The 27,235-nt window shown below is 43.5% G+C and overlaps 1 protein-coding gene across 1 annotated transcript; it reads right to left on the bottom strand.

Moving 5' to 3' along the window:
* Positions 1–2,267: 2,267 nt before the first annotated feature.
* On the bottom strand, positions 2,268–23,392 carry kcnk3a (potassium channel, subfamily K, member 3a). The gene is made up of 2 exons (XM_037245102.1): positions 23,028–23,392; positions 2,268–4,885 (listed from the first exon to the last, which is right to left on the bottom strand). Exons 1-2 carry the CDS (start codon positions 23,308–23,310, stop codon positions 3,978–3,980), a joined length of 1,191 nt encoding a protein of 396 aa, XP_037100997.1. The 5' UTR covers positions 23,311–23,392; the 3' UTR covers positions 2,268–3,977.
* Between the last annotated feature and the right edge of the window lie 3,843 nt (positions 23,393–27,235).

Below are 27,235 nucleotides of genomic sequence, written 5' to 3'. Positions count from 1 at the left end.
TTTAATTGTTGCTGATAAGCACCTTGGGGTGCATTATCTTCTACCAGTCCACTGTGTAATTTAAACACTTCTGTCATGCGCTCTCGATATTCATCAAAGGTTTCATTATCAATTTGCTTTGTTCTCCCTATTTCTGTATAATTTGCTCTCATTTCCTTTGACCAATCAATTTCAAGCGGGCTTTTCTGCCTAGTGGCTCTGTCCGTCAACCCATAAGGAGGAGGTGACTCCTCAATTTTGTGTGTGTCATGTATTTGCGGATGCAACTTCGCTATGATCTTTAGTTTCGAATTTGTAGCCAGTGTTTTCTCCTCCCGCTCTTGTATTTCTTCTAGTTCTCCCTCAAATTTGTATTTCTTGATCCGTTTATCTAGATTTTTAATTTGATCAGGATCCTGTCTTTCAATTATTTTCCAATCTTTAAATTTTAGTGTATCTCGGATATTAGTTTTACTCTTCCCGTTCCCCATTTTAATAAATTTGGTCCCAACTGTAAAACCATAGGGGTTTCTAAAGTCGGGTGTTTCCAGTGGGATAACGAAAAGATCCTGTGGTGATTCTCACTTCTACCAGCGTTCTGGTGGAGAATCCTTGCCTATTGTGTCCACAGAACCACGTTATGTGTTCCCCACTGCTTTAATATGGAATACTATATCTAGTGATACGTATTCCCATTCAGACTCTCAATCACACAGTATGATGGAACTTTCGGTTTCCCGCGGACTCCGCTAACCCTTTTGAACGGATTTCTCCGTCGGACACCTCTGTCCTTTTATTTCTTCTATTTAAACGGACCTTTCCGTTTAGTTACTTCTCCGTTGAGTAACTTTTATTTAAACGGACCTTTCCGTTTTGGTACCTTTCTATTTAAACGGACCTTTCCGTTTAGTTACTTCTCCGTTGAGTAACTTTTATTTAAACAGACCTTTCCGTTTTGGTACCTTTCTATTTAAACGGACCTTTCCGTTGAGTTACTTTTCCGTTGAGTAACTTTTATTTAAACGGACCTTTCCGTTTTGGTACCTTTAGAACGGACCTTTCCGTTCTGTCCTAGGACTTTTATAGGGCACGACGAGCCCTCGGCCGCTCATTCTTTTAAAAAACAAAACAAACTCACTCTCTGGTTCTCTTCACCTCTGCACCTCGGATTGCCTTCAACCTTCAGATCCCAGCTGACGAGCAGACAACCAGCCCTTGAAAAGGATTCTAGGACCCCACCTAAGGAGGTCCTGCCGCGCGCGGTCTTTCTGGAACTCCGCTGCCGCCCGCTGGAATCCTCAGGTGCATTGGCATCCGGCTCGAAGGACCAAATAAATGTCAGGTCTAAATACCATCAGACATTAAACCACATGCTGGAAGAAAGAGGAGAAAAGAACCAGAACAGGTTTACTCGCGAGGAGAACGATAGAGAGAGCAAACTCAGTTACAATCTCCATCAATTCTGAGTTCTCACTTCACGTGCTCCTCTATTTAATGTTTTGGTTGCCCTGGTTACAGAGGCGTTGCTACACTAACGGGAGGGGAGATAGTGTCTGTAGCAACGCTTATTAGCTAAGGAATGTAGTGTGGTGTGAATTAGCACTTCATTGTCGGCCCGTGACTCCCGCAGACTTTGTCCTCCTTCCTCAACCAGCTGTCCTTCTCTCATGGTTGGCTGACTCGTCCTCGAGTGGGATCAGATAACTTGGATTGCCGCTTTCCTGTGGTTCCTGTGGAACAATGCAACTAAACCTTTGCTAACTTTATCTACTTGGTAAATTAACACACAATAATAATGAGTGACTTGTCCTGTCCTAAACACTTAAACAAACATTGAGTAAATATAGGATAACTTGTACGCAACTACTTCAAACTGTATGTAACACTTAACAAAGAAAAACAGTTCTGACCAACAACAATCTATGAACCAAACCTACAGTAAGAGTCATAAAATGTAAAGACAAGGCCTCCAGGTCTGGCAGGCCAAGGCTTCACTTAAATTATTCCAACACCTTCAAACTCTTCGTCCTCCGTGTCACTTACAAACAAAGCCGCTAATGATGCCGGTAGTACGTGGGGCCCTTCGTAATCTTCGTCATCCCGTGATCGAATCTTTGTCCTTTATGTAAACAACCGCCGCGCGCTGACGTCACTTAAAATTCAAATTACAGTAATCCCTTGCTACATCGCGGTTCGTTTATCACGGTTTCACTTTTTTTTTTTTTGGAAATTTGAAAATTTGTGAAGAAAATCACATATAAGTCGCTCCTCAGTATAAGTCGCCCCCTACCCAAACTATGAAAAAAACCGCGACTTATAGTCCGAAAAATACGGCATATTACATTTTAATTTAGACACACCTGCCAAAACGCTGTCAATTATTTGGTGCATGGTGCAAGTACTGTGTTCAGGTTATTGTTTTACACTTTAAGTTTAATGTTACATAGGCTTGCTTATCTCATCCTACGAACAATGTCTCGTGAAGATGTCATTTGTGAACTTAAACCTTCAGTAGTGATTACCAGCAGGATGTCACAGATTGTAACCATAGCAACGGTCTTCGCTAAAATACGTAATTCGAGTACTCACAACTTCTAGCAGTATTGAAGTGAGAAGTACAGAAATGGAGACAATTTGAACATAGGAAACATTGTTTTGAACCAAAATATGTTTTATTGTAGTAAAGTAAACTTATTTTGTTTACATATGGCTACACACATTATTGACTGCAATTTATCATCGAGTTCAACCTTATTTAGCTGTCAGTCTGTGTCTGTATGAAGAAAAATATAAATGCGTCCGAAAGAAAATCTTTAGTGGAACATTGTAAAACCAACCAAAATCAAACTATAGCAATCAAATGCATCACAGGGCTGAAGTGGAAAAGGACACTGTATGAAAACCTGAAATCGTCTGAAGTGTGTTATTTAAGCAAAGTGCATGAGTTTCAAACTCTGAGGCCATTTATGATAACCTCTTATCAACACTAAAGCATATGTCTGTTTTAAATCAAAACAAAACAATTTGGTTTCTGTAGAATAAGAAACAAATGTGCACTGACATCCAGTGTTCAAAAGCAGACAACAATCTTCTAAGGTGCTGCAGTGAATTCGATATGTAAGTATATATGCAACAACAACGATATCAGAAAACATATCGACAAGCAACAAGTACACACAAGAGTCAGATGACGAGAAGAAACTGAAAAGATTGAATCAATACATTTGTATAAAACTCTGAGGTCCGATTGAAGGGATGGCAATGGCCAGTGGTTGAAACATGAATGCCCCATAAATCCATGTTTGATTTGCAACAATCCTTCTTAACTTTAACATAAAGCATCTCTGATAAACAAAGGACGAAGCCGGTTGAAAAATTGGTCTTGAACATAACACAAAGGAAACGACACTCAGTACAATTACTGAAAAAACAGTTAAGGTGTTCAAATATATACACATTTTATAATGTGTACAACATATACACAGTCTATTAATTTAAGAAAGGTGATATTTACCTACCTCCTACCCCCTTTCTTCTTTCTCCACCAATCATATGCATTAAAAATAATACCAGCAAAATCTCAGTGTCTGTGTTTAACAAACGTAACGTTCATTTATATCAATAGGTGCCATTGTTATAACATTTTTAATCAATGTTTTTTTTTTTTAATTGTGGCTCATCCAAGGTCCACAAATAATTTTTGGTTGAGTGGGACATTGATCAAACGTGAGAACAATATATTTTTTCTTATTTCAAGCATGGTTTGGGTAGAACATGCACAAGATCCACAGGTAGGCTTGACCCCCAACCTCAAAACTGCGAGGAAGACGGGCTGACCTCTTGCCTGACTTAGAGGCTGACTTGTGCTTAGTGTTTGGAGCCTAGATTGCTTGGACATCACCACCAGGGAGTATCAACTCTGAAGTTGTCCCCTCCATGTCCGGACCTGGCATGCTTCTTTTACCACAGGTAAAATTCAAGTGGGCTAAAGATCATGCCTAGATGGAGCATCTTCGTTTATTGAGTCTCCTGTACACGCTGATGCTGTGAAGACCCGTAGACACGGAGCTAATGCCCGAGTGGGGCTGCAGACTGCACATACAGCCGTTGGAGTGAAGCGGGTTGGAGAAGGATTCTCCCTGCTCCATGTAGATGTCAGAATTGGAGAGGTCACGTGGGATGATCATCGGGATTGAGTACTGCAGCTTCTCTCTGCTTTTGTACCAAAGGCAAGAACACATGGACTGGAAGTGGAGAACCTCGGCATAAACATTACGCAGTCCCCGGCTGGCCGCTCCTCCGCCGCCGCTTCCTCCGCCACATCCCGACGCCGTGGAGGAAGGGGACGCTTGGTCCGTCGCGCAGCGCATGTGTCTGCCGGCCTGGCTATTATGGGCCAGTAGGGCCCTCTGCTCGGCATCCCTTTTTTCATCCTCAGCGTTCATGGTCATGAAGCGGAGGACGGCTAAGTTGAGGAAGGCTCCGATCACAGCCAGGCCAGTCAAGATGTAGATGAAGCTGAAGGCCACGTAGTCCAGCTTGGTCTGCAGAGCGTGGTCGTTCTGCAGCGCCACGTAGTCCCCAAAGCCGATAGTGGTGAGAGTGATGAAGCAGTAGTAGAAAGCGTGAAAGAAGGTCCATCCCTCAAATTGAGAGAACGCCAACGCCCCCGCGCACAGCGTACTCATGCAGGATATAAAACCCACCGTCACCATGTTGAACATGGAAACCTCCGTCCGCCTCATTCCGAGGCATTTCTTCAGGCGATGGAGAAGAAACCTCACAAATGTGTTGATGCGTTCGCCCACACTCTGGAACATGACCAGGGTGAGAGGGATGCCAAGGAGGGCATAGATCACGCAGAACGCCTTCCCTTCATCTGTGCTGGGGGCAGCGTGACCATACCCTGTGGGACAGGGACACAGAAACTTACTGAGTTACTGGGGCAAAACTAATTCACTCTACTGGAGGCTGTGAGAGATGCACAAAGACTGGAGGAGAGTCAAACCTGGTCAAAGCCAATTTGTATTCTCTCCACACATCTTCTGATCAGTTCAAAAACTTCATTTCACAACAGCAGAATTAAATTGGAGATGGGAATGCACAGCAGTGTGGCGCCAATGGCCAAGTATTGATATCATGTACAGCAGAGAGAGTTTAAATAATTCATTGGCAATTGTTCTCTGTGGAGTGGCCTCACCTAATCAGTGCTTTTGCACCTAATTAGCCCTTTGCAATTTTTTGCAGCTCATATGAAAAGGACACCGTAGGGTGTATCGCTTGTTTTGTAGGGAGGGAGAGAGAGTGACAAAATGACCCTTTGTGCTTCCGCATAGTCCTCTCCAGTTTTATGCATTCTGGATCATAAAGTCTGTCTGCCTATTTGTTATAAGCTCTACTTCACATGAAGCACTTCTCAAGCATTGTAAATGTAAATGAAAAAGATAATCATATTTATTTGAAATTAGGACTTTATTATCTGTCATGGCTCATCATTTATGTTAAATAGTCAGTTTTTTAGTGGACTCTTTCGCGTTGTAACTTTTTTTTTGGAGTCATTGTTTTCTTTTGTTTTGGAAGCTTTACTTCCTGCTCATTATGGTGATTGCCTCCACTTGTATCGAAATCACCTGAGTATAAATAATCATCTTCCATCCTGTCATGTCCAGGATCCACCAGTGTAGTCAACGTAACTCTTCTGTGCCCATGCATTTTGTTTCTTGTGGTTTGTTTTTGCTGTGAGCTTTTGTTGCAACTTTTCTGTTGTTTTCTTGTATTGTTTTTTCCCCCAGCTCTGCTGCCATCTTTTGGTGGTGTTTCATGTTCCTTGTTGAGCAAACTGTAATTTTTTTCCCATTCCTATCACAGTCTGTATTATTATTATCCCTGTCATTAGCTAGTCCAAAGTCAGCAATAGGTTCACCTTCATAGCTCAGACAATCAATTTCCAACCAATTTTGTTCTTAATCGTTTATGGAAAATATCTACCGACGTTCATGCAAAATTAACATGGTGGTGCTGACACTTTTTTTTCCCATTTTTTTCGAATAGAGTACCGTGTGTTTCCATGCATAATGCGCCCCCGTGCATAATACGCACCCTACAAATGGCATGTCGATGCTGGAAAAAAAGCATGTACCCATGTATAATACGCACCCAAATTTTGACTCTTACTTAATTAAGTCCGTAAACGTAAAATTATTTCAGAAAAAAGACCATCTTTGGGAACAACCGGATGTTATTCTGCCGGTCAGTATCACTGCGCATGCGCTAGCAAACTCGATAGCGAAGAAATGTTTCGGATTTGTGTAGGGTACATTGTGACAGCAAACGAGCAGGTGATCGAGCAAGCGTCTGATACGAGAGCATTGTGTTCGTATGGAGCGTGTTTGAAGTGAAGAGCAGAGAAGAAAGGAACAAGGCAAAGTGTTGTGAAATAAAATATTACCTGTAATACGCATTTAGGTAGAGAACTGAACTCTCGCTCTTTATATAGCTGACGTGTCTTGCGCATCCGTTCTGCGCATCTGTAATGGCGGCCTCCGTATGATATCCGGTTTGCGATGGAGATTAAAAACCAAACAATATTTGACAATAACACACCATCAACGATTGCACCATCGCATCAAACGATGTGTCGTCTATTATGAATTTTACTGACTGTGTTGGGCAGGATGGCTGAATGCGATGCGCGATTGACAACAAACAAGAAGAAAGGTGTGATTTCAAGTTTTATTTCAAGGGAGATTTTCTTCAGAAATTGTTGTACCCATGCATAATGCGCACCCCAGATTTTAGGACAATAAATTAGTTACATTTTGCGCATTATACATGGCAAAACACGGTATGCATTTTCTTTAAAAAAAAAAAAAGGTGCTGTACTGGATTCCTGTTCTTTTCCTTTTGCAAGAGCGGGAATAGCACAGTGTGTTCAAGAGCGGCGCAGCTGCCAGGAAATATCGACAGCCCTGCATCACCTGATTGACAGCGATGCTCTTTGACAGCAGGAGCTGGAGGTGACGAGCCCCTGCGGTCCTACTGCTGTGTGTAAAACTGAAGAGGTCCACATCCCCACCTCTAACCCATGCCGCTCTGCCTACAGTGAGAAAGTTCTCATGTGACGGGAATTTTTTAGAGGAAAATCACTTTTCCTAGCGTTAAACCCATCTCATTGTCTTGGTTTGTTAAAAAGATTATCAACCACCCAACCTGAGGCTGAGGCTTCTCTCATAACCTCATTTCTGTAATTATCATATGAATGGCAATATGGAAATTGCCTAGTATTTATGCTAAGAAGATTTTAAAAGATTGATTATGCAAAACTAACAAGCAGGAGAGGCTTAATGTCATTGGAGCACAGGTGTGGCCTAGTCAATGCTCTCACCTCCCTCTCATTAGTGTTTGTACTGCTTTTGAGCCTTAAGGTGATTTCATTTAAGATCCTTGGAGCACATCATTTTCAGAAGGGAATGAAATCATGAAGAAAAACCTGCATGTTAAATTTGAAGATTTTTTTAATTTATTTATTCCACATTTATCTTAGCAAATGGGTGCACATCTCTATTCTTAATTGATAATATAATCACGAACACTGAGTATAAGCTTTCTGGTCTTGTCAGTGCTTGTTTGTCACGTGTACTTGAAGACAAAACACCACCCACTGCAGCCCATGTCTTTAATACACTCATTAATTAGGCAACTCCAAGTGTGTGCCTTCAAAATATATTAAAAGAATGGTATCACATGAGTGGTCATGAATTGGTTTGCTCTCAAGCACGTGTCATCCAATTATATTTCTCATTGAGCACTTTGGGCCTTTTGAGATCAAAACAGAGCCTATTTATCAGGAACTCCATTGCAAAATTTGAAATTATGGTGCCCTTTTGTTTCGTAGTGTCTCTTAATGTCTTCAGAAGTGGAAGTCGACCAGGCATGCACTGCCATGTTGGATAATACAACAAGTGGATCATAGATCCACTTGAGACAGGGAGACAAAGGTGGAAACCGGAGCCCTCAGGATGTTCTTCTCTGTGTATAATTGCACCGGCGTAATTAAAGGATAGAGTGTCTCATGTGACAAATTGCAGTGTATACAATCGTAGAGGCAGGCTTCTTTTTGGAAGCTCAAAAACGTTTTAGCATTGTTTATGACTCAAGATGCCTGTAAGCATTTCTTCTGAGACATTTTGTATTTTTGCTTCATGGGGGCCCCTGGAACAGATTAATGGCATTTCCATTTATTTCAATGGGGAAAGATGATTCGTGATATGGGTGTGGTAACAGAACAAGTTAAACTTTTTCTCAGGGCACGACTGTGTAAATATAGGCATCTTTTTAAATAATAGGTGGAATAGGATCTCTTTTTTATGGTGGATCTTGGTCCCTACAACAACAAAAATGGCAACGTTATTGGTGAGGTGCAGTCAGTTGAACGACTGCAATTTGAACGTCTAGCTCAGGGGTAGGCAAACTTTTTGACTCGCGGGCCGAACTGGGTTCTAAATTTGGACCGGAGGGCCGAACCAGGAGCAGATGGACGTAGTGTTTGTGTGAAGTAATATAAGCGACCTGTAAAGGTCATTGCATAAAAGATTTTGGCCTTTAGTAGGTAGTAAAGCATGGATATTCCAAACACGTTTTTTGAAAACAAATGCATTTATTAACAGCATTAAAAAAAAAATCACTAAAAAACTGCTATCAGTGATTCTCATAAAATACGACACTATTATTATGAATAACAGTCTCCATCACTTCAGTGCCTGCAGGTCAGATTAATGAAAAATGTTTATCTTATGAGATCACATCAAACAGCAAACATTCTGACCAAATATATCATCTTGAAGAATCGGTGAAAGCATACATCCAAATAAAGTAATCAAAACGGCAACACGGTGAGGGGTATCTGAACATCAGAGCAGAGTTTTAACTCACAAACACCTGGTAACAGAGGTGAGGAAACGGGAAACACTTCCTTAAAGTAAGCCTTAAGAACTTTACAGGTTAAGATTAGTCGCAAACAGGTGGTGCATCAATGTCCTTGAGCATCCTGCATTGTTTGAAAATGAGAATGGTCGCTAGTTTCAATCCCTGCTATGTGTACAAATCATATTCAAAATGCATTTTTTTACAACAAACTTGAGAGCCTCCCCTTCATTTTCAGTGGGAACAGTGTTGTTGGTCTCCCTTTTTTGATAGTGCATCATAGTCTGGAGTAAAATTTGTTGTGGCAATTCTTAGGAGAGATCCGTTTACCTCGATCTGTGACGGGTTGATGTGGCTGAACGTCAGGTCGCGTACGTCGAGCCAAATTGGCCACTCTTTTAACATTCGGCACTCACTTCTTTTCTTCGGGCCACTCATTTTAATGGAAGGATTCCAGGGGAAGGTTTGTGGGTGGCTTTAGCGTAAAACTGTATCTGAAAGCTCAGCGAGCGAATTACAAGAATGCTGTCGTCACAGCCCACGCTCTAAATTCGGGACTGATACAAATAGAGCGCGAGTGCGCCATGTCCGTACTACTGAGTACGTACGTACACGCACTTGTGAGTGTGCACCGAGCTTTCTGACACGGCTTCCGGTAGTAAATGCGCAGGCGAGCGGTTCCCCATCTACTGGGGAAACGCAGTCATTGCAGGCAAAATGACAAAAAAAAAGTTTAATAATACAATTAATTCAGGGTTGGCGGGCCGGATTAAACGGTCCCGTGGGCCGGATGTGGCCCGCGGGCCGTAGTTTGCCCACCCCTGGTCTAGCTGGTCTGGCGAGCGCTACGTCCCACTTATCTACATTTACAGCGCTCTTAAAAAGGACACACATACCATGGAATGTTCTGCACAAACGCAAATAAACACAAATTCATATCATTTTGGAATAGGCTGTCTTCGAGCGGGCTGCTTTTTTTTTTTTTTGCCACAGTCTGCTTTCATCTCCAGCTGTGGCAGGCCAAAGACATCAGTGCCTGACCCTTCAGATTGTAACTCTGACCACAAAATGACACAAGTGCAAAAGATGACTATGATAGCAGATTTTCCCACATTTAGACAGACTTGGTCTCTTAATCACAGACACCTCCAACTCCACATGACCCCGTCGTTTGTTTACTTTGGCACTTAAACACAGCTTTGGTCCCTGGAATCTCGCTCCATTTTGTTTCTGACTTTTGACCTGAGACTTTCTTGGCAGCTGCTACAAAAAGAGCATGTGGGCAAACAAAGTGAATTCGAGGAATATCATACGAAGAACAGAAAACCAAGCAAGCTTGTAATAGTTTACTGACAGAATGAAAGACACTAAAAAAGCAGACTAAAACATCAGCCTCAAGTTAGCATCTGTCTAGTTTCATTTTAATTTGGTTTCAGAAATCCCTCTAAAACATTCACACAAATATTCATCGATTCGTCTTTGTGTGTCCAACCATTTAAGCTTCTGTTTTGCTCTCACCATAAAAATAAAACAAGGTCCGGTTCCGTGCGTACTCCTCAGGTTCCTTTTTAGGGGATATGAAAAGAAAACTTGGCAGAAGTAAAGTTTTCCATGAGCTCAGTAAGCGAGCTATTCCAAGTGGAGTGTGAGATCTCGACGAGGGGGCTGACTAATTAAATAAATCACGTGATTTATGTAACTGATAGTCGTTGGATGCAAACTTGTTTTAAAAGTCACAACACAGCTGGACCGAACGGCGGCTTGCGTGGGGGTGGATGCGCCGGATGGTGGGGCTAGTGAAGGGTCAATGAGGATAGGAAAGATGAAAGGACGTATGGGAGAGGTTTAGGAAACATAGGAAAAAAACCATCCTTAAGAGGTTTCTGTGTGGAGGTAGATTGGGGTCAAATGTTTTGTACTTGAAAAAACAAAACTTGTACTTGAAAAAATAAAACTTGAAACTGAAAATAAACATGTTAAGCTTGAAACTTGAAATAAAAAAATTTATTCAAAATAAAAATACTTGTATGAAAAGTTTTTTTCGAGTTGAAAATAGTTTGGCTTTGCTTTGGTAAATTTTTTGAATAAACTGTTTATGTTCTGGTTTCATTGCCATTATTTTTTCAAGTTTGAGGTCACATCTTTTTTTTCAGGTTCAACTCTTGTTTTCTCAGATCCAGATCTTTATTTTTCAGGGAACCTGTTCAAATTTGCTACACTCAATTTACATTTTCTGTCTTCCTGGGGGTGTTTTTTTTAAATTGTTTTTTTAATAAATGTTTCTATTTTTCAAGTTTCAAGCTCAACACGTTTGTTTTCAGTTTCAAGTTTTATTTTTTCAAGTACTACAAGTTTTTTCTTTCAAATACAGAACGTTTGACCCCAATCTACCTCCATATTTCTGGCATTGCCATGACGATGGAGGACTTGATCCTATATTCCATGTTGTAAGAATCAACAATGTTGATTTAGTGCAGCAATAGCAAAACAAACCAAATGTAATTTTAAGGCCCATTTAGTCAAAAGCAAATATTTGAGTCATGGGCTTTTAAGAGGTCATCTCAAAAGCACCGGCGGGTCTGTTTCAAGTGCTCCATTTGGGCTTTCAAAATGCACCCGTGTGGGCAGACCAGAGAGGAAAGAGTGAGTTGTAAGAGAGTATGTTGTGTAATGAGATACTGGAATTTCAAAGCGTTTCTTTTGCAACACTGCCAACACACACAGTACATGTAATGAAAATATACTGAATCACAAGATCGCCGTTCCTGTGGTCCACGTGATCATTTGTGTCTCAACATTTTCTCATTTTACTTTTATTCTGACATTTTGCACCTCTGTCATCACTCACCTGCTCCTAGCTGCCACCTGATTCCAACAATGTTGAGCCTAAAATTGGTCCAGCAGCTTTTAGGGAGCAGATGCTGTGTCCTAAAGTGACATGCGCTGGCAATGGCACATGACACACTGATCGGTTTACTTAATGAAAGCGTAAATGCAATATGGAGAAAGGCTGGATTAAAAAGGGACACCGAGAGGCCTGCTGATAAACATCAAAGCCCGCTGGCACAAATGACATAAAGCAGGAAGTGGAATTGGATGCATTACGTGGCCTTGAGGTTGTATCCGTTTACTGTTACAAAATATTTTAAGTATTATAAGTATTCGTACTGTGTTCCATTATTGACTACCATCAATTCATCGTAATAGTTTTCGGAGAAAATGTCAGAGTCAGTTTTAACTGTGTGTGTGTGTCCAGGTCGTTTTAACACCTTTTTTGTGTGGGACGACCACTGCCTTGGGCGAAGCAGATGGCGAATGCTGGCAGACAGGGAGTGGAGCTGCTCCACCTCCACTCAATCTGCAGCTTCACCTTAGCAGACCAGGTCACAAAGGAACAGAGTATCCGTGTGTGGCAAGACTTAATATAGATGACATTATATGTACCGTATTTTTCGGACTAAAAGTCGCTCCGGAATATACGTCGCATTAGCCATAAATTGCACAATAAAGTGAAAAAAAACATATGTCGCTCCGAAGTATGAGTCGCATTTTGGGGAAAATTTATTCGACAAAATCCAACACTAAGAACAGACATGAACGAGCAACAACAGGCTAAACGATAGGTATGCTAACGTGACATAAACACAAACGAAGGGCTGAGAACGGGCCTGACGTAACATTCAGAGTTATTCAAATAACTATTACATAAATAACACGTTTATCAAACTATCTGTGTCACTCCAATTCATTAAATCCATCGATCGTCCTTTATGGAAACGATACCGCGTATGCGCCGTGCCGCTGATGTCTAAATATTCTACCGTATTTTCCGGACTATAAATCGCGTTTTTTTTCATAGTTTGGGTGGGGGGGCGACTTATACTGAGGAGCGACTTATATATGATTTTTTTCACAAATGTTCAAAATTCAAAAAAAAAAAAACGAACCACGATGTAGCAAGGGATTACTGTAGTTTGAACTGCAAGTGACGTCAGCGGCGAGGCGCGGCGGTTGTTTACATAAAGGACAAAGGATTCGATCACGGGATGACGAAGATGACGAAGGGCCCCACGTACTACCGGCATCATTAGCGGCTTTGTTTGTAAGTGACACGGAGGATGAAGAGTTTGAAGGATTTAATGATTTGGAGATTTTACGCACGCCCGGTCCCACTCTACGGAGCTCTCGTTCACCTCCGTGGATGGAAGTCGGGGGCCGGCACTCGGTCGGGTGGCTGTCCGGGGACGGTGGATGGGGCTCGGACATGGCTTTTACGCACACCCGGTCCTATTCTTTGGAGCTCTCTTCCACCTCCGTGGCTGGAAATGCCACCTCCGGGGATGGAAGTCCACGCCGCCACACGCCTGGAAGTCGATGCCGGTGCTTGGGGCCGTGTGGCGGTGAACTATTTATGTTATAGTTATTTGATATATTTTATTTCGTGTAGCAACTTGTATATGTTTTTATCGTTACAGTTCAGTAGTAGTTGTCCTCTCGTTGAACTCTTGTTTTGTTAAATAAAGAGCCGTTTACCAAACCCACGTCTTTCCTGGTACTTTGTTAACGCTACAATATTGTTATATACTAGATCTGTGGAATAACGACGAGGCTGACGTCAGCGGCGCACGCGCAGCGTTGTTGACAAAGGACGAGGAATTTGATCGATGGATTTAATGATTTGGAGTGACATAGATGGTTTGATAATATTGTTGTTTATATGATAGTTATTTGATATATTTTATTTCGTGTAGCAACTTGTATTTGTTTTTATCGTTACAGTTCAGTAGTTGTTATTCCACAGACCCATATAACGATATATAAAGTATATATCAAATAACTATCATATAAACAACAATATTATGAAACCATCTGTGTCACTCCAAATCATTAAACCCATCGATCAAATTCCTCGTCCTTTGTCAACAACGCTGTGCGTGCGCCGCTGACGTCAGCCTCGTCGTTATTCCACAGGTTAGTATATAACTATATTGTAGCGTTAACAAAAGTACCAGGAAAGACGTGGGTTTGGTAAACGGCTAAGAGTTCAACGAGCCAACAACTACTGAACTGTAACAATAAAAACATATACAAGTTGCTACACGAAATAAAATATATCAAATAACTATCATATAAACAACAATATTATGAAACCATCTGTGTCACTCCAAATCATTAAACCCATCGATCAAATTCCTCGTCCTTTGTCAACAACGCTGTGCGTGCGCCGCTGACGTCAGCCTCATCGTTATTCCACAGGTTAGTATATAACTATATTGTAGCGTTAACAAAGTAGCAGGAAAGACGTGGGTTTGGTAAACGGCTAAGAGTTCAACGAGCCAACAACTACTGAACTGTAACAATAAAAACATATACAAGTTGCTACACGAAATAAAATATATCAAATAACTATCATATAAACAACAATATTATCAAACCATCTGTGTCACTCCAAATCATTAAATCCATCGATCAAATTCCTCGTCCTTTGTCAACAACGCCGCGCGTGCGCCGCTGACGTCAGCCTCGTCGTTATTCCACAGAGCTAGTATATAACAATATTGTAGCGTTAACAAAGTACCAGGAAAGACGTGGATTTGGTAACGGCTCTTTATTTGACAAAACAAGAGTTCAACGAGCCAACAACTACTGAACTGTAACGATAAAAATAGTATATACAAGTTGCTACACGAAATAAAATATATCAAATAACTATAACATAAATACTTCACCGCCACAGGGCCCCAAGCACCGGCGTCGACTTCCAGGCGTGTGGCGGCGTGGACTTCCATCCCCGGAGGTGGCACTTCCAGCCACAGAGGTGGAAGAGAGCTCCAAAGAATAGGACCGGGCGTGTGTAAAAGCCATGTCCAAGCCCCATCCACCGTCCCCGGACTGCCACCCGACTTCCATCCACGCAGGTGAAAGAGAGCTCCGTAGAGTGGGACTGGGCGTGCGTGAAAGCCATAATAGTGTGTCACTCCAAATCATTAAATCCTTCAAACTCTTCATCCTCCGTGTCACTTACAAACAAAGCTGCTAATGATGCCGGTAGTACGTGGGGCCCTTCGTCATCTTCGTCATCCCGTGATCGAATCCTTTGTCCTTTATGTAAACAACCGCCGCGCCTTGCCGCTGACGTCACTTGCAGTTCAAACTACAGTAATCCCTTGCTACATCGCGGTTTGTTTATCGCGGTTTCACTTTTTATTTTTTTTATTTTGAAAATTTGTGAAAGAAATCACATATAAGTCGCTCCTCAGTATAAGTCGCCCCCCCACCCAAACTATGACAAAAACGCGACTTATAGTCCGAAAAATACAGTAATGTATAATTAATGTTATGTTGTGGCTGATGAGAGGGTAATGCAAAGAGCATTCTGTTTCATAACGAATGGTGTAGGTCTCAACCAATTATGATTCATATAAAATTGCCATTTCCTGTTAGGGAAATTATTGAATGACAACGTTGAAGCTTATCTTATTTCCTCCAGTCCTATAGGTGGCAGTAAAGCACATTCCAGTGTCAACTTCCATGCACCCTTCTCGGAACTTCTGTTGATTTCGTTATTTACTTTACTAATTTTGCAAATTAGAAAAGTAACTCATAATGAAACAATTCCTCATGTACCTTTTGCATAGGTAATCAACCGAGGCAATAAGTGGATAATTTGTCTGCAAGCCAAGAGAGTAAATTCAGGCTTATCTTCACATTACAGCACCAAGTCGCTCCACACTTTCGAATACATTCACATTTGAAATTGATTTCTGAGCAATTATTGTAAAATTGAGGTAATTAGTTTGCGCACTCTGTCATCATTTGCCCCTGTAGCCTGTGGAAAGGAAACCGAGGAGCCATCCCATGTGATGGTCATGATATAGGTGTTACTTGAGAAAGCAAAAGGCTCACAGTCTGTTGTTTTAGCCCAAGGTCATCAAAATGTTTGTGTTTCTATTTTCACACCTACTTAATGTGTACTCATAAATTTGCACTACGATGGCGGCCCTCAAGGGTAAACACTACTCACCTGCGACTGTTATTGCTATTATCATTAGGTGTGTGTGTGTGTGTGCGTGCGTGTGTGTGTGTGCGTGCGTGCGTGCGTGCGTGCGCGCGCGCGCGTGCGTGCGTGCGTGTGTCTGTGTGTGTGACAGTCCACTTGATTCAGGTTGGCTTGTTGAGGTATTAGGCAGATGCTGAAGACAAATTGGAAAACAAATTCCCCTCGGAGACTGTATAGTATATAAGCAAGCGAGCTACACTCAATTGCTGCTGTCAGTCCAAATCACTCCAGTGCTGTGAGCAACTTGGAGTAGACCGGTTGAAGTCGTTTGTAATTATCATCCATTTGGAAAATGGCATTTATTTACGCAGACTTGAAATTTATTTTATTTTCCATCCATCCATTATCTGTACCGCTTGTCCCCACAGGGGTCACGGGCGTGCTGGCAGGCAGTAGGCGGGGGACACCCTGAACTGGTTGCCAGCCAATCGCAGGGCACACAGGGATGAACAGCCATCCGCACTTGCACTCACACCTATGCGCAATTTGGAGTGCTCAATCAGCCTAACATGCATGTTTTTGGGATGAGAGAAAACCGGAGGACCCGGAGAAAACCCACGCAGGCACGGGGAGAATATACAAACTCCACACAAGGTGTGGAATCGAACCTGCACCCGCTGAACTGTGAAGCGGACATAGTAACCAGTGCTCAGTGCTTTATTTTATTTATTGACCACCCGCTTTGAAATTGTTGGGGGTATATTAGGGGGGGGGGGATCTTCTGTAACCGTCGCTCGCCTATTCTCCAAGGTGGTCGTGCGTGTGTGTATTTGCTTTCCATATCATGCAGGAGACTTGTTTTATTTGTGTTTTGAGCCTTCAATTGTACAGCAGACATTCAGAATGTAGTTTTGGGTTTTTAGAGGACGCTTTTGTGTTTAATATTTATTTGTATCCACTTATGTTAGTGTGTATAAAAAACTTCTATAGTAACTTCTATTCTGTGTATTGTACAAAAAGTGCAATGACCATTGTCTCTATATATTTGTTTTTGCATGTATAATAAACCAAAGATGAAGCATCGTCAAAGCGGCCATTTTCCTTTTTTTCTATACGCAACACCCGGTGTAAAAAGTTTGCAACCTTTTGAACTAAACACTCATGAGATACATAAATATTAAATATGATCATTAGTTGTGTGACTGACATGCCGCCGTGGTGGCTCTTGCTGCTGCCACAGCTCCGCCTTCCGAATGCCGCTGATCGCGGTCTGGTCTTTCAAACGCCGCCGATTGCGGCTCTGACTTTCGTATGCCGCCGATTGCGGTTCATGTCCCCCGAGTTGCCGCCGATTGCGGTTCATGTCCCCCGAGTTGCCGCCGATTGCGGTTCATGTCCCCCGAGTTGCCGCCGATTGCGGTTCATGTCCCCAGAGTTGCCGCCGATTGCGGTTCATGTCCCCAGAGTTGCCACCGATTGCGGTTTGCCATGGTTTCTGTTCGCGTCGCCCCTCCCGTCCTGTGTCACCTCAATCAATGTAACCACAGTCACCTGCCTTGTATTTAAGTCCTTTCTGCCCCTCACTCCCCGTCGGATCATTGATGTCGTCACGTCTGTTGTCTTAATGTATTCACGTCTTTTGTTTCACGTCCCTGTCGGTCAGTCCTCTTGTTGTTTTGTTAAGTCATGTCAGTTTGCCGAGTCTGTTTTTTTTTTCAATAAACCCTAGTCCAAGCTGCACTTGGTCGCCCTGCTCCATCTGATCCGTGACAGAATTCACCGACAGCTGTGTTTGTTTTAGAGCGCCAACAACTCATGCAATTTCACTCTTCCAGCAATTGTTTTACAAGAGCATCCGCATTTCCATCCTGCCCTTTTAAAGCTCCTTAACACAGATTTCTTAGCACTTCCTGTCTCTTATCATTTACATTTTCATGACTTCAGTTCGTCTTGTATTGTCACGGCTGGAGTGTAGGAATGGACCAGGGTTTATTGCAGCAAACTCAAAAGACAAACTGACGTGACTAAACAACAAAACCAACAGGACTAACCGACAGGACGTGAAACAAAAGACAGGAACCAAACAACCTCATGGCAGTGACACGTGCATTGTCCACAATGCTCCGACATCGAGTGGCACACAAACAGTACTTAAATACAATACAGGCAACAAGAGGCAGGTGAGTGTGATTACACTAATCAAGGGCACACAGGAAGGGAGGGGCGAGCACACACACACAGAAACGATGACCACCTATACACATCACAAAACTGGGGACGAGACATGACAAAACCCCCCCCCCACGAGGGACGGCTCCCGACGTCCCAAAAACCCAACCCCCCACGGCGGCACGCGGGGGGGGCAGCGCACTAGTCCAGACAACCCTACTGGTTTTCGAAATAGCTTGAACCGCGCACAGCGGCGACTGGGGAAACAACCGCACTCGGCGGCGACTTGGGGAACAGAACTGCACGCAGCGGCGGTCAGGGGCCCAGGGCCACACTCGCGGCACACACTGGGGGCCTGACGCGCAATCGGCAGCAACTTGGGGAACAGAACTGCACGCAGCGGCGGTCAGGGGCCCAGGGCCACACTCGCGGCACACACTGGGGGTCTGACGCGCAATCGGCAGCAACTTGGGGAACAGAACTGCACGCAGCGGCGGTCAGGGGCCCAGGGCCACGATCGCGGCACACACTGGGGGCCTGATGCACAATCGGCAGCAACTTGGGGGACAGAACTGCACGCCGCGGCGGTCAGGGGCCCAGGGCCACAATCGCGGCACACACCGGGGGCCTGACGCGCAATCGGCAGCAACTTGGGGAACAGAACCGCATTTGGGCGGCGACTCGGCGACAACCCGGGGAAACAGAACCGCAAACGGCGGCAACTCAGGGACTGAACCGCGCTCGGGCGGCTACTCACACAAAACCGCATTCGGGCGGCTACACCCACAAAACCGCACTCGGACGGCCACACACACAAACCCGCACTCGGGTGGCTACTCATACAAACCCGCACTCGGGCGGCTAGAAAAACAAGTCCTCGCCGCAATCAGCGGCACTCGAAAGTCCGGACCACGATCAGCGGCATTCGTAAGGCGGAGCCGTGGCAGCAGCAAGAGCCACCACGCGCCGCAGCTGTGGGAGTGGAGCCAGGGACGATCGCGGGTCCGGCGCAGCTGGCTTGGAGTCGGGCGACGTCAAAGGGCCCTGCGACGCTGGGGTGGAGCCCGATGGCGACCGCGAGTCTGATGATGCTGGGAGGCACTCCGATGGCGGCCGCGGGTCCGGCGTCGCGGCAGTGGAGTCCGATTGCGGCCGCGAAGCTGCTGTCGCCAGAAGCACTCCGATGGCGACCGCGAGTCTGATGACGCCGGGAGGCACTCCGATGGCGGCCGTGGGTCCGGCAGCGAAGTCCGATGACGCTGGAACCTGCTCGGACGATGGACGTGGATCGGGCTTCGCAGTGGGAGCTGGTGGTGGAGGGAGGTCCAAGCGCTGGTCGCTGTAGTGGTCGGAGCATTCTGTCACGGCTGGAGTGTAGGAATGGAGCAGGGCGACCAAGTGCAGCTTGGACCAGGGTTTATTGCAGCAAACTCAAAAGACAAACCCGGCAAACTGACGTGACTAAACAACAAAACCAATAGGACTAACCGACAAGACGTGAAACAAAAGACAGGAACCAAACAACCTCATAACAGTGACACGTGCATTGTCCACAATGCTCCGACATCGAGTGGCACACAAACAGAACTTAAATACAATACAGGCAACAAGAGGCAGGTGAGTGTGATTACACTAATCAAGGGCACACAGGAAGGGGGGGCGAGCACACAGACACACAGAAACGATGACCACCTATACACATCACAAAACTGGGGACGAGACATGACATGTATCTTGTATAAAGGAATTCCCCCTGCAATTATTCCACTGTGTTACTACGAACCCTGAACATTTCTTGTAAACTCACTGCAACTTTAATCCAGTCATTGTTCTGGGAATCATAACCAAAGTGTCTACACACAACTCACATTCCCAATACCTTTCCTTTTTCGGACCACGAGAGGAGAAAGTGCGAGACGGATGGCCATGTGAACGCAGAGGGAGGCTTGTGCACACAAAGCATCATGTTACATTCCTAGTGATGAGCTTCTTTTTGGGAAGTCATTAGGAATGATTAGACAGAAATACAGTACGGTGAAAGGAAAATACCAATGGCAATGCTATTGCTACTACTACTAAATAATAAAGCTCTTGGTTGCATCGAGTCATATTCCAGGGCATGAGACTCTCGGTATCCTTCCTTTCACATGAAAAAAATAGAGTTCAGCGAAGCCAGTTACTTAGGATAAAGCTTATTCCTCATGTCCATCATGAGTTGTATATTTATAACCCTGAATAGGGTCAGAAGGGAGCTTCAAGTTAAACCCACTCATGTCTCACTACCGTGTACTATTTGCTTTGGTTTAACGCCAATTGCGATGATCCAGCCAGACCATGGAGTCTAATAAATACAAATGTTTTGTTTAGCCAGTCAGGCAACTTTCCATACAGGCTGCGGAGCATAAAGCAGAGACGTGTGGCAGCTCGTGTGAGTCACGTGAGGTGAGCGACAGGAGCAAGGGGGGAATAATTCCAGTCAAACATTATCGACTTTGAGATACAGTACCTATGATTCACAACAGACCAGTAAGAATTTCCATTGCGTCATACTTTCCGTGTAAAGGTAAAAAGTGTATCCAAGTGAGATGCAAAATGAGCTTAGAGCGCATTTAATAAATACAAAATCCTCCAAAACGACCATAAGTTGCATGACGTCAATGCTCGCAGGTGCTGCTGCAAATCTATAACCAACAAAGCAGCGGTAACCCGCCAAGCCTGCTCATTGTCTCTCTCCATTGAACACATGAATAAACATCACGACCCGAGCAAATACAGGACAATGCGACGTGAATCTCCTAAACCAAGAGAGACATGCAGCTTTGTTCTCAGAAAATTCATCTAAAATTTTAACATTTATCAAACTGAACAAAGCCTTTGTGATGTCATGACACCCCAAGCGATACATGGATTTTTATCATTTCAAAATATTCCAGGTCAGGTCAAACGTGAAGTAACAATTATTCAAGTAGACATTTTAAGATGTCTTTGGGAGCTCACAAAAAATCGCTTTAGTCATTTTGTCCTTTGAGTGGCATCTCAGAGACAAAAGTGACTCAGAAACACGGAGGCCATTTATTCATTAACTGCAACAAATGTTGTCTTCATTCTCAAGGTCCATTGTGTCATTTCAAGGAGAGGACATCTGTTATTTTCAAAATATCCACGTCATGTTGCATCATCGTGGCCACCCATCATCCGCAAGATGTCAATAGGTGGAAACTGGCCCGACTAAGTGAGTGCTGAGATAAGGTTTAATTTGACACTTTATTTTTAACAATTGTCTGGTGGCGTATGAAACAACCAACCCCATTAAGCAGCAGTTAAAAAATGATTTCAACAAAATCACAAACCTACAATGCCAGCAAATAATACCATCGAGTTTGCACAGCATGCGGCCCCAAAAAACATCAACAGCAATTTATCTTGGTGGGGATGAATGAAGTCAACTAGCAATGAAATTGCAAACACAAAATCTGTGCCATCTATAAAAAACAAGACATGTGGTCAAAATATGTGCTACATATGAATAACTCAAGTATCTCCCATGTTTTTGATCTGACGTATGTAGTGGACATCAGATAACAGCCAGAGGATGTCACTTCTCATGTTTGTCCTCCACACAGTCTGCCCGACCTTCATGTGTGGTCGCACATGGGCCGCGCGGGCGATTCCCTCTAAGCCTTCATTTTTACCATACGACCCTCACCAACACCAACAGTTATGCAGCGAGCCCGACCTCCTGCAATCTTAAAAGCGTTTCCTTTTTTCAAACTCATTTGTAAATGTAAAATGGATGCATGCATGATTTGTGTGATTTTATTTGATTCTCAGTCCTCACACTGACTTGGGTCTAATGCGTAAGACCTCATTTCTAAAATGACTGCATTATAACTTCAAAGAATATCCCACGGAAAATTAGCTCCAGGCCTATTTTTATATATTGGCTCTCGGTTATGCTCACGAGGATTGGTATAAAGTGCTTCAGTGTGGCCGTTTTGACAGTAGGTCATTGTGGCTTGAGCTTGAGTGAGTACAGTGAGTACAGCATCCAAACTGTGAGCCACAAGGCCTACTGTTGGGCTCTGGTGTTCTCATTAATATGTAATGGTAGCATGGAACACTGATCGCTGTGTGTTTGCAGCAGCCGTAGAGTTCACACTTCCAAAAGACCCGTGTCTGATTGGGTTACAAGTCACAGATCAGTTCTGTCTTGACCCATACACACAAGAAGATGCTGAAGAATAGAGGGAATAACACATAAGGACAAATTCTCCATCTAAAGGTTTTACAAAGTTATGCAATTTGTAGAAAATTGTTATTTGGGTGTATTTAAAGACTGCAGCTGCAGCACATTTTTTTACTTTAATGTGCCCCCCCCCCCTCCCCTGCTGTAATTCATCCAAAAATGCTCCCAGCGCAATAAGCTCTGATGTTTTGTCTATTTATAAAGGTGTCCCCAGGTGTCAAGCCTGGCAAAACATATTTGCATGGCTGTGCTGGAGTTCAACATGTGTGTATAATTTTATTTCATATCATTTACATTTTCAGAGATGACCTGACATATTTGAGACTTTAGTTTTTTTTTTTAACAAATTCATTTGTGTTTCAATTTATGTTGGCATGAGTGAGTACCATCTTAAGTATTTATATTGGGGTTCTTTGTTCGTCAAATCTATTATCATATATTGATTGTTTATAGCATTACTTTTAATTGTTATTCCTTATCGCACTAGGCTATTAATGTTTATATTTTTATTTATTTTTATTTATTAAGACGACTGGATTTCTGCTCCAATGCTTTGAATCACTGTAGTGGCTACATATGTTGCAAGCGGACACCTGTGGTGCGTAGTGTTCATGTCAAGAGTTTGTTTTAAAGCTCACGTGTCACGTGTTTTTGTTGCCCCGTGTGCCGCAACTCAACAAGTACCTCCCTCTGAAAATGCGGTTGACTTACCTATGGTGGTGATCACAGTGATGGCGAAATAAAAGGAGCCGGCGAATTGCCACTGCACCCCGGCTTTGTGCGGCTTGAGCTGCAGCACAACCTTCTCCAGCTTGTCAAAGTCCCCCGCGGACAAGTTAAAGGTGTGGAGCAGCTCGGCCCGGCGCAGGGACACCTCTCGCCTTTGGCTCGTCTCCGTTTGCGACTCCAGCACGCCGAAAATCGCCGCGCCCACGAGCAGGTAGGTGAGGGTGCAGATGATGAGTGCCAGGGTCCGCACGTTTTGCCTCTTCATGGCTGCTGCGTGTCAGGGGGTCTGGCCCAGAGCGAGCGCTAATCTGGACGACGGGGAGCTGGGCTGGTTCATGGTTGTGCTGCTCTTCGGGGGGGGGCTAGTTCCGTCTTGTACTTTATAAGGCGGGAGCTGTCCCTTCAGCACCACTCCTGCCTCCACGTAGCAACTCCCCACCCCTTACCTCATAAGACCCCCCCCCCCCCCCCCCCATTTATTTTGAATTATTTTGCACTTGTGATTTTTTACCAGGGTTGATTATTTTCATTGGAAAAACCCCTACATTAAGATTTTCTTCTTTTTTTTTCAATAAAGCATAAAGCGCTATAGTCAATCTTAAAATCCACACCATGAGCCATTTCCAGGAATAACTCTTATTTCAACAACCAGGTCAGTCAAGTCAACTGTGACTGAGCCCACCTAAATCCTCCAATCACATGCTGGATTTCTGTAGGCACCCGCCCAATCAATACATTGATTAATCCATGACGCTTTGATCCCGACAGAAGCTTTGAAAGCACCCCTGTCACAACCAACGTATACTTGCTTCATTCCTGATTGCGCTCATTCCATTGTGCATGTGGAGTAACTTTAAGAAACATTATTGAGTTGTTAATGCACGGCACGGTACTTTTTGCAGTTGTCAACAGTGCTTGAGGTTTCTGAGACTGACTCAAATCTTGTAGGAGAGCACATTATGTAATGACACCATACAGTATGAGGACACCCTTGAGGCAAAACCAGCTAGACAGAAGCCATCAAAGTCCCTCAGTCCACATTCCACGAGTCTTGACCCTGCCTTCTCTCGAGTAGCAAAGCATTCTGGGAAGGCGGCCTGCCCTTCAGCTTCAACATCGCCCGCAGCTTACTGCTGACATTCAATTAAAGACTCTTTTGCCCTGCCTTCATAACTGGGCGGCTACTCTTGCTGTCAGTTGATAATTATTGCTGGCTAACATTCATCCAATTCCAGCTACCGTTGTTTTCCATGTATAATGCGCCCCCATGTATAATACGCACCCTAAAAATGGCATGTCAATGCTGGAAAAAAGCCTGTACCCATGTATAATACGCACCCAAATTTTTTATTTTATTTTTTATTTTTTTAAGTCCCAATGATCGTCACACACGCATCTGGGTGTGGTGAAATTTGTCCTCTGCATTTGACCCATCCCCGTGTGATTTTGATCCATCCCCTGGGGGAGAGGGGAGCAGTGAGCAGCAGCGGCGCCGCGCTCGGGAATCATTTGGTGATCTAACCCCCCAATTCCAACCCTTAATGCTGAGTGCCAAGCAGGGAGGCAATGGGTCCCATTTTTATAGTCTTTGGTATGGTCTTAACTAGGCTGGATGTATTTTTTTTGTTGGCGTTGATTTCTCCGACTGCCCATAAAGGCACCACCGCGATCAGTTAGGTTAAAATGAAAAGAGAGGAAAGTGACGTGCGGACATGTGAAAAAGGCGGCTCTGTATGGGAGAGAAGTTGAAGAGGAATAAAAACACCCTTGGAAACCAAAACTTGCCCCTCGTCGTGACTCGGAGCCGCAACAAATGTTTCGGATTTGTGTAGGGTACATTGTGACAGCAAACGAGCAGGTGATCGAGCAAGCGTCTGATACGAGAGCATTGCGTTCGTATGGAGCGTGTTTGAAGTGAACAGCAGAGACGAAAGGAACAAGGCAAAGTGTTGTGAAATAAAATATTACCTGTAATACGTATTTTGTTATTTGCTGATTGTATGTATTTAAACTATCACATTCATTGTCAGTCAAGAAGAGAAGAGGACTATTCGCATCGGATCCATAGTGCGCATGCGCAGTGATACTGCCTCCGTATGACGTCCAGTCCGCGATGGAGATTAAAAAACAAACAATATTTGACAATAACACAGGTTTCTGTTCCTGTCTTTGGTAATGTCCCCTGTCTTTTTGTTCCACGTCTTTGTCGGTCAGTCCTGTTGTTGGTTTTGTTAGAGAGTTATGTTAGTTTACCAAGTCTGTGTTTTGAGTTCCTCCAATGAACCCTGGTTCAAGCTGCACTTGGTCGCCCTCTTCCTTTCCACACTCCATCCGTGACAAGATTTTCTTCAAAAATTGTTGTACCATGATTTTCTTCCCAAAAAAATAAATAAATTAATTAATTAATTAAAAAAAAAAAAAAAAATTTAAAAAAGATTGTTCCCATGTATAATGCGCACCCCGGATTTTAGGACAATAAATTAGTTAAATTTTGCGCATTATACATGGGAAAAAACGGTAATTCTGCTTATTAGCCTTGTTTATTGGCACCCCGATGAGCCAGGTACACCTGCACTGTGGCAGATAATCACGGAGCTCATTTGGAATGTTTGAAAAGACGCGCATGTGGCTGCTAAACAGCTCACCTCTGGGCAACCCCCCCCCCAAAAAAAAAAACTTGAACTCATGAAATGAACTCATTTGTTCATATAAATTTAATTCTCCTGAATTACACTTTTAACACATATATGGATTGATAGTTCATCATTCCAAATCCATAAATATAAACATTTCTAATGCTGTGCTAATGAGGTACTTTATAAATCCTGAAATATTCATCAAGGTCACCCATTTACTGGCTATGAGGCATCAATTAACTTGGAAAATGTCCCAATGTAAAACTGCTTAAAAAAAAACTTTGGTAACTTGTCTGTTGCACTCCTTGGGGGCCCTGGGGGATTTTTAGATACAGTTCAGTGTTGATTGTCACATCAGCAGCAATAGCCGAGGCCATCGGAGTCACTGCATGAGCCTTTTTCCAAATAGAACAGAGTAGCCTGGTTTAAAAAAAATAATAAAAAGTGGATGACTGTGAGCTGGCAGGCCTCATGAGACATCATATATCTGCTCACTGTGTGTTTGCAACCACAGACACAGCCCATAACTCCTGCATGGATACATTTACAATTTTACACAGCATGTATACATTTGTTAAGAGATCTTGGAAGCCTCCAGCCTGCACGTGTGTGTCCCGCTTGCGTGGACATGGCGGCATGCTAAGCACTCTCACTTTCAGGAATGTTTATACTTGCAGTGCTCTGTACTTTAGTAGAGGGACTTGCGTTTGAAAAAAAAAAAAATTCTGGTATGGCACCTGAAAAATCGATATTGTTACCACTGCCTTGGGGAACTTTGGAATTACTAGACCCGAGTTTAACAACTATCAGCTGCTCGAGACCAGACTGTGTATAAAATAATGTTTACTATATTAGCAGACTCATATAGTTTTATTGCAGCTCTTTATATCTGGAGGGCATTACACTATCTCTATCCAAAAGCGACTTGGCCTGGCTTGGTGAATCATCACAGATTCTTCCACAGGCAAATTTAGATTTCTGTTATGGTTGTAGAAAAGTTTATATGGAAACGATTCTTTGAAGATAACAACAGAAGCAAATAGAAGCGCCGTGACACCCGAGTGGTCTCAATCCAAAGCTGACAGAAGCTTTCAATACAGCGTGCTGAGGATTGTGACACGTCGATTGAATAATTCATTGCAGATTTACTAGTGACTACACTGAACCTCATGGGGATGCAGGGGAGCTGACTATAACTGTCAGCTGATGAATTCTTTAAGCAGACCTATCGGCTGCTCTTGCAAGTGCATTATTTAAAAGTCAGGGCTCAGTCAGGGTCCACTAATCATCTTTAATGACTCAAGGTTTCATAATTTGGTTTTCTCAGATGTTGATCAAATGAAGCAGAAGAGGCAAACATTTTGTGGGAAGAGCACGACACAAGAACAGTAAGTGGCGTATGTGTAGCATCCACATGTCATATGTTGCTTGGCTAGGCTAGTTGACAGCTGTGAGGGGAACACTGCTTATGTACGCGCCAAACAGTGGTGTGTCTCCCCAACACACACACACACACACGCACACGCACGCACACGCACGCACACATTGTGACAA

Source organism: Syngnathus acus, chromosome 24 (genome assembly GCF_901709675.1).
Source record: "Syngnathus acus chromosome 24, fSynAcu1.2, whole genome shotgun sequence".
Classification (NCBI taxonomy): Eukaryota; Metazoa; Chordata; class Actinopteri; order Syngnathiformes; family Syngnathidae; genus Syngnathus; species Syngnathus acus.
This window is presented reverse-complemented; position numbering and strand designations above follow the sequence as displayed.